The sequence below is a fragment of the Mercenaria mercenaria genome, unplaced genomic scaffold (assembly GCF_021730395.1).
Source record: "Mercenaria mercenaria strain notata unplaced genomic scaffold, MADL_Memer_1 contig_1902, whole genome shotgun sequence".
Lineage (NCBI taxonomy): Eukaryota > Metazoa > Mollusca > Bivalvia > Venerida > Veneridae > Mercenaria > Mercenaria mercenaria.
Window position 1 is genome coordinate 67,575 of NW_026459919.1, and position 9,434 is coordinate 77,008.

The following is a 9,434-nucleotide window of genomic DNA, read 5'->3' on the forward strand; positions in this document are numbered from 1 at the left end:
AATGATCTGCCACATACATACTTAAAAATGTTTATCTTAGCCTTTGATTTTAAAATTCCCCTGTCCTAAATATATCGTGGCGTGTGAATTGAATACTGTACAAAACGGGTTCAAGAATGAACAATAGCTTAAATTTTTCACAAATTAGTTTATGAATCTATATTGGACGAAAGTTGTACAATTCGTGTTTATTCAAATAGCAGTTTGCTATCTCTCTGTGTTAAACGAAGTTACACTGCATTTCATTGGAAATAAAGGAAACAGACATGCACGATATAAAAAAGTAGAATGAAAAGGTGAACATAGTACCCTAAGTAAAACTGAAAAAGGTAAAAGTCTAAAACAGGAAATAATAAAAATCCATATAAATTTTGCAATGAATTACACTGGCTGACACGTTAACAATATCTTTCCCCAAAAGAGTTAGAGTGCAATACCGCCGTTATACGGTATTTGTGATCTAGGTATAGTCAGAACTGAGGGTCCTCTACGTTACTAGGATCGATGTTGCTAAGGATGTATTTATACATATATATTTAAATAGGATTCAAGTTTGCGTACATGTTTAAATAAAAGTACTGTTATCATTCAGCATTCGAATTCGAAACTTTAAATATTTGCAAACAATTTAATAAATTTCTTAAAATAAATAAATAAATAAATAATAATAATAATAATAAACCCTTAAAAACGGATTTTGTCTACTTCTTCAAAATGTGCACTGGTATCAAACATCAATTTAGCCACATGAAAAATACGATCCAAACTCACTTGCGTATTAAAGGGGAATTTTGTCCGCAAATAGAGAATTTAGTGGGATAAAGTAAATCTAAATAGACGTTCAAGTTATATTTCACATGCAGATTTGTTAAGGAAGACTCTGCGGCAAATATAATAGCTTTTAAACTTAAACAAGTTATTAAAGGATAAACAATCTTTACATCTAAACATTGCCTTAATAGTTCGTGATATTGAAATTAACCGATTCTCTTAAACGTGTTCATCTCCTCTCTTTATAAATTGTAATAATGCGACACCACTATGACATTATTCATTGCTCAGAATATATTTTAAACTTCATATATTTAAAAGTACTGAAATGCTAAAAAAATGAAACGATTTTATACTACTTTAAAATCAGATGGAAAAAAAAAACGTGTAGGAGCGGATCATGTCTTCACAGGCTTGTCCCATGGATGTAGTACAGAGATGGTGTGTGGTGGTGTTTTCCTCTAAAGAGTTAACACACTCACACACGTAATATACAAGAATATGGTTGCGTAGGCATTTTCAACAGATTTTTTTTTGTCAAAATAATATATGATACCAAATGAATTAGTTGTTTCCCTCTGTGCAATGATATGGATAAGTATTTTTCAGTAAACACATATTATATGTATTGCACACTCGTATTTAAAATTATCTATGTTTTTATTTGAATGCGCTTACCGAATTTAAATTCATCTCACACAAACGGAACACAGACACAATCATTCGTCTTTTTATTATTATACATGTATAGTAAGTATCTATGAGACCATAAGTATGAAGCGAGATTTTTTGAAGAAAGACACTAAAATAATAATAAACTGTCAGCTGTTTAAAACTCTAAATGGTATAATAAAATTTTGCAATATAATTTGTCGCATGCCACTTTTTTAAACTTTAAAATGTGCCATTTAAAGGCTATGAACGACAGTTGTTTTTCTTGCGTTGTATATATTAGAATAATGTCTGAATTGGCTAAAACTGCATTTGTTTTCTGTTCGTATAAATGTCTGACTCTTATCAGAATAATCAAGTGCTTTTCAAATTATAACTGTATATCTGGTCAATTCCAATCATAAATAACCCTTTTGGATAAGCGCGTTATGCATTGACTTAAAATTTTTTTCTAATTCATTTCAAACAGATATTTAATATTTTATCATTTCTATTGGTACAAGAAATATGAAGAAATATTTAATAATGCCCAATACTAAATATATTACTAAAAATTTCAGATGTTCAACTCTTTCCGATGAGCGCGTTTACGTGCTGACTTATACTTCGTATGAAATTCATTTTAAGTCGAAAATGTAATATATTGTTCATCATTCATTTTCAGCTTTAATTGTTTGCTGGTTTGTTTCTTTTTACTTGTTTTGTTTGTTTGTTCTTTTCATTTTTTTTTCAATCGGTAAATGTAACTTGAAGAAATAGTTTAATAATTTTCTATGATAAATATATGGCAGGTTCTTTCCGACCATTAGCCCTTTTTCTGTGATTCCTGTATCATCCCGGTGCCGTAGAAGATAATGGAAACATGAACAATTGTTTGATACATTTTAATCATCTTTAAAGTAGAATATATTGCAAATTAGAGAAGTAAACGGCGGCATATTATTTTCTTTTTCTCTTTTTCTTTCCAATTTTTTTTTATTTCTGTAGTCATTCCACTTGGGAAAGCAAACTAAGCTTTTGATTGGCTGAATGATTTTTATTCGCACTTAATCACTTGATTTGACGATGACAAAAATACGTTCATGAAACGGGAAACGCAAATCATTCCAGAAACGAGAAACGTTTACAATCCAGATTGCACGTAAATTTGTCGCAAGCTCCGCCGTTACGGGATTCTTAACTTGATACAGTGTGCTTCTAATCCTATAGGCAAGTAGAGTTAGGTCAATGCAGGTAGACCTGTTCTGATATTTTTTATTCATAGTAGAGAGGTAGAGGTTATCGTACTGCCCTGGACTGAAATAGTGTCAAATTTATAAAGAGCGCAATATCACAATATTGCCTGACCGAGACAATACATTAGGATGCACTGCTTCTTTATATGATCGGTTGCCCTGTAGTTGACATGGAACAGAGACGGCATTTCGCTTTTCTTTAATTATATCTTATTTACAATACAAGTACAATTACAAAACTATAACATATTTCAATTTAGTCAGGATTTTTTAGAAATTTAATATGTCAGGTTCCAGTCTTTCCAACATATAAGTCTTGCAACTGATGCTGTATACACATCCACAGATGTTTTCTGGGCTGACTTTGTCCTTTGGATGCACTAATAAATTTCTAAGAGTTTGGTTGGGCCGCATGTCTATTGGTATGCCGTAATTTTATATATCCTACTCACTCTTTCTGACACTGTTTGTACATAAAACTGCCATCCCTTTGCTCTTTTTCTTCGATTTCTTTTTACCCTTTCTCTCCTTTGTGTTGTAAAGGTTGGTGAGAATCAAACCAAAGATGTTGGTCAGTTTGAGTCTTCTTCCTATACACAAGTACACTATGACCAGGTGGCCTTCTCCCTAAGCACCATTTACGGACAATTAGTTCACTCTGACTTGTCCGGCAGTGAGCCAGTCATGATATTGACCGAAACTGTCAACCAGGTATATGATTTTTTGGATATGTCATGATAAACATTTACATAATCTACATCTAGTATCCTGTTGAACCTCAGTAAAAATTATATTCTATGTTTGATTTCCATTACAGGCATTTTATACGGTACACCCGAGGGTTATTCTACAATACGGTCGTCCTAGGACCGCATCCACGCTGCAGTTTCAAATTTTATGCATACTAGTAGCCATACTTCATGAACATGAAAATAACACAGTTGGGTGTTATTTTGAACCTAAACTCAAAAAGCTACATTTGGACCGATATACAGTTATAAAAACTCATTCTTTAGACTTGTATAGGTTACCTTCTGATTCCTGGATATTTATGACTTCAAGAAATAATCAACACAAACACGATTTAAAGAGGATTCATAATCTCAATTTAACAGTGCCTTTTATTGCCGATTTGTCTATGACAAAGATATTAGGTCATTCAATAGTTTATAAATACCAGTCAATATTTAGAATATCAGACGAACAAATGAATCATGTTGCTGAATATTTTAGATACTGGGATATACTTCGGTTGTGCTGTGGAACACAGATGTCCAAAAACTGGCGAACGTATCTTATAAATAAAACGCAGGATGCTTACATACAGTCCCAATGTAAAAATTATAACATAAGTGAAATAGAAACTCTTGTTATGAAAACACACATATTTAAGACTTTTACCCATGATGAATCAATCCACGATGTAATCGGAAAACCTTCACAGGTAGACGGTGATTTAAACGGGAGTTATTGTCAACGTTGTAATGAAAGAATCTCTAAAAGAAGAATGCCTCGGTTTGATGAGTCATGTGTATAAAAATAAAGCAGTGGACGTTTCGCGGATGCTACTATATTGTTACTTACATCACGCGAATCTAAACATGTGTTTCAATATGTAGTAAACATTTCCAGATACTGACTAAAAGAAAATGAGCACACTTATTTAGATGTTGAAAGGATTTACAAGGATGCGATATTTTCATGTGATTCTAGATAGGTACGTCATAGTTTGGAAAATGTGTATTCGAATCTGTGTAAAGAGCTTTTGGGAGCATAGAAAATGATAGAAATAAACGACAATAACACTACAGTTTCTGAAAAGTCATTCTGATTATTGAAATGTCACGTGTTGTATTGTACCAGACACTACTGTGAATTTACCAAATTTCCTCAGGTAAATTATGCATATATTAATGTACATGTTAATGTTTTGCATGTTTTCCAGTATTTATTTGTTTAAAATTTCGAAAAAAAGCAAGCACACAGCCCCAGAGCCGCGCATTTACATAGTAGGCCCACAACAAAAAAGAAGCTGTAATGTAAAGTTTCAATATAAAGTTATTTTGATTTTCAGAATTGACAGACCATATGTTTGCAAAAGACTAATAACTTTTGCCTTGTTTGTTTTGAACCTTACACTCTGTTTGTTGTAATTGTATCATTAAGAATATTCTTGGAATAATGTTTCATTTATGTCTGACAATAAAAGTTCATCTAGTTCTGCAGTAAGAACACTAAAATTAAAATCACCACATCAAGTAGTGTCAAATTCATGCAGATTCTCCATGATAATATTTTCATTTTCGAGGCTCAGTAGTCTTATTGATATAGATAGGTGATCCAATTGGTGGAAACATATATACACACATTTAAGGGTTTCTTCTCGAACTCTGTTACTTGTTGGTGTTTTTCTTATATAGCACCATTCTGAAAATCTAGGCTAACTTTTTTAACATATTTGACCATATAGTCTCTGATCAAAACCATTACACCACCTATATTCTGACCACCTTTTTTAGATTTTTTGGCTGGACATATGATTGCTTTGAATTCATTAAAATACGAAATCACTCTCTGAACATCAGTTTCCCACGTTTCAAAAAAGAAAAACAAGTCCTTTACATTCCACTCTAGAAAGAACATTTTTTTATTATTTGTAGTAGGTATAAGGCCTTGACCTAGTTTCTAGTTATCGATGCATGTTTATTCATGTTTATGGTTTGTATACTCAATTACAGAGATTGTTGTTTCAGGGCCACTTTTGGATTTATTTTGCGCACGCCCCGTTTTCAATGCATCATGAGTGTCAGTTTCCTCTGTTATTATTTGTAGTCGTCCACCTTTGAATTAGGCGTTTTGGCGTATGGTCTCACTGATTTTCAAAACTGCACGCTGCCTTATTGTTAGGTCATTTGAAATTCGAATATCATTTTTCCATAGTTCAACACGGCCGTTAAGCAGTTTCAATCTTAGGCTGAAATCACTATGTTTTATAATCACAATACGTGGTTTATCACTTTCAGTTTAACCGTATCTCTTTGCAAATATGATTTCCTTTTGATAATACATTTATCTGGACAGAAGATATCAGGAACATTACTTTTGACAAATGACATTTAGGAATCGGTATTGAAAAATCATTTTAATTGCTTTGAGTAAAATAGTTCTGCATATGCCCAAAATATGTGGAGGTTGAGAAGCAGAGTTGTTTTTATCAAATAATCCAGAATATTCAACACGTCCTGGTATCGACCTCATGAGTTTTTGTTTCAGAGTCGTGTGATTAACTTATTAAGCTAAATGCGCTAATCCCAAAGCTCTCACAAAGTCCAAAATGAATTTGGTTAAGCTAAAGAATATAAATCCATTATATATCAATATATTATTAAATCTACAGTTTGAATGTCAATGCATCAAATTCTTATGTCGAAACTGGTGATATATTTTTTTATTTGCTTTTTCTTTTTGTATTTTTTTTTTCTTTACTTAAGTACTGAGAAAGAAAACCAATATATCTTAATTGAATTGTTAATCATATTGTATAAATAGACACATGAAACCACATCTTCAATGCGTAGCTTAAGTGCTACAGCTTGTATATTGTAATAATGTTGAACATATGAACATATATTGAGTAGTTTACGATTGTATCTTAATGAGTTTATACGTTATGTATATTAAAGAGTATAAATATAATCTGAAAAGTAGATCCATCGGAAGCACCGAGAACAATGCAAACAGTGAAAATTGCAGACTCGGTTTGATTGAGTCTGTTCATGAGCAGTAATGGAAAATGCAACACTGCCCACGCCCCCTAGCACCGGCTTAAGCAGTATTCAATCTTCAAATTTAAATGAGTTGAAATCAATGATTCCGAAGGACCAGAAAATATAACAACACTAAGATGAAGTTGGGGCGACTTTTTACGGCCGCCACACAGCACTTAACACCCGCTGTTGTGAAGTAAATATAATCTGAAAAGTAGATCCCTCGGAAGCACCGAGAACAATGCAGAGTGAAAATTGCAGACTTGGTTTGACTGTGTCTGTTCATGAGCAGTAATGGAAAATGCAACACTGCCCACGCCCCCTAGCACCGGCATATTTGACTCTTAAAAGCATATAAGACATATTTGACTCTTAAAAATCACAGATAAAATGGCGACGGGAATATCTTGATATCTGTGTTTTTTCACATTTCATGGATTTGACGTATTGATAACTTGTAAACTGTGTTAATTCTTAATGTAAAAATGGCTGGATATATTAGTAAAATCGAAATATACGATACAATTGAGGACTCGTGGTTTTCGTATGAAGAAAGGCTGGTACAGTATTTTAATATCAATGACATAAGAGATGAAAAAAAGAGTATCTGCATTATTAATTCTTAAATAGGGGCAAACTTATATTGTGTTGTGCAACTTGTTTGCACCAGAGAAACAATCGTACAAAAGTTACGTTGGTTTGTGTAAACTCATAACAGATCACTGCTGATTATTGCTGAAAGGTTTTGTTTTCATAAAACAGGCATTGAACATCCAAAAAAAATCAGTACATGGCAACTTTAACAAAACTATCCGAACATTGTGAATTCGGGGATACCTTAAACGGTACCCTGCGTGGCAGACTCGTGTGTGGTCTTAAAGGTGAAAATACACAAAATAGAATATTATCAAAATCGATCTGACATTACAAAAAGCCTCAAAGGACTCGTCTGAGTAACGTTCGACTTTTGACAATGTATATAAGACTGTCAAATAAACAACAGTTTGCAGGCAAATCGAAAAAGCATGAGGAAACATAAAAAATATATATACCAATGTTTGATCCGAATATGCACATTGGAAAGAGTAATCACCAGGCAAGCAAACGTTTTTATCAAAACAAAATGTGCTACATTTGCAAGAAAATGGGACCCATAAAGTGCATGCAAATTAAATAAAACAAAGCCGCTAAACGTAAATTCGGTTGGTGATGATGAAAGCAATTATAAAAATTCTAATGTTTATTGTGTACACAACTGAACATGCATTGCATTTTTTTCTAAAGTAAATGTTAACATTTGGTTATTGATATATTTGGCCTTCGATGACAAGAAAGGGAAGGCAATAATAGGAATTTATGATAATACACAAAATATGGAGAATATTGAAGGCAGTAACTGATCAATAATAGCAGCATAATTTAGCCATTCATTGGCAAAATTCATTTCACTGTAGATTAGTAGATGATCCTTTCTTTAGGTGCCAGTAGGTTAAATGGCATGATCACAGTGACCCCTAGACTGACATATTTTATTATAAAAAGCTGAATAATACGTTTGCTTATGGAGACCAGGCTTCAACCCTCACCATGCTGGACACAATTACAAATTCTGTCTTTGTGATTAGTGTAGATCATGATCCATCTACACATCCATGTAGTGTGATCATGATCTGCACTATTCAGATCAGTATCTTTTTGGTAAGATCCCATTTTATTGGTTATGTTCAAATTTAAAAATGGATAAGTTCGTGATAGAAAAATTAAACAAGGAATGGGTTAAATCATAACTGTCTAAGGATAATAGATTACCAATATGGGGTCAACAGGTCACATATAAAGGTCACAGTGACAATTAGATCAACAGTGATTCAGGTTATATATAAGCTTGAAAACACTGACATAATCAACTGCTTTTAGTAACATATGGATACCAATTTTTGTCAAACTGTTTTATTTATCACATTCCTACATCATTATTTTATATATAATGTTTGTGGTTATATTATATCTAAATTTGATAATAAATTTTGTTTCTGTGAAAATAATTTGGTTTTTGAAAAATGAAACATTCAGTGACCATCATCTGTCAACAAATGGTTATAAATGAAACAAAGCTGCTGAAAAGTTATGCAGCTCCTTTTCACAAGTTCATGGAATAGCAGAATATATATATATATATATTAAGTATTCCTAACTAGTATATGAGCCTATTATGAATAAATTGATGGATTAAATTTTCATCAATAGGGGAAGTGAGAATTGTTTTTCATTTTTTATTTCAAATCAGATGTTTTATTGTTGCTTTAATGAAGAGTCAGATACAAGTAATGCAAGTCATAATTATTTTTGTAAAATGGATTTATTTATTATAAACAATAACAAATGAAACTAATTTATAACATTCTTTATAGAAATATTCAATAGATTAACTTATAAAATGAAAATAGTAAGGGAAGGTATAAACAATAGTTGGAGTCGATGAAATCTAAAAATTAATATAGTATGGCCTTACATATAAATCAATACATATTTGCTTTGGGTATGATGCAGCTATATGATATATTTTATATTTTTTAAAACGTGATTTGTTATGAGAACAAGATGTGATACACTGTCCAGAGTCTCCTAGTAAGCTGCATAATTATGCTTAGAACTTAAACTTAATATTTCCTTTCTGTTGAACATGTTGAAGTCATAATTTAACTCCAAATAAAAGTATTGCAATTATATCAATTCAAATGTTTATTGTGTACACAACTGACCATGTATTGCATTCTATTTCTAAAGTAAACGTAAATATTTGGTTATTGATATATTTGGCCTTAGATAACAAGAAAGGGAAGGCATTTAAAGGTGCATTCCATAGTTCGATTGAATTTGGTGAAGAAAAAAGTTATTTTTGATTAAGGTGGTCAAATTATTTAACTTTCAATCCTGACGCACTGATAAAGGTTATAATAAGTATACTTTTTGATATATTAACGGAATT

General features: G+C 31.9%; 1 protein-coding gene across 1 annotated transcript in view; it reads left to right on the forward strand.

Annotated features, from left to right (window-relative positions):
- The window catches only part of LOC128551980 (uncharacterized), a 29,660-nt gene extending 22,879 nt beyond the window's left edge, over nucleotides 1–6,781 (forward strand). Inside the window, exon 2 of the mRNA XM_053532956.1 lies at nucleotides 3,496–6,781. Coding sequence (XP_053388931.1) covers nucleotides 3,496–4,215 — 720 coding nt within the window. The 3' untranslated portion in view covers nucleotides 4,216–6,781. The remainder of the gene's footprint in view (nucleotides 1–3,495) is intronic.
- The last annotated feature ends 2,653 nt before the right edge of the window (nucleotides 6,782–9,434 follow it).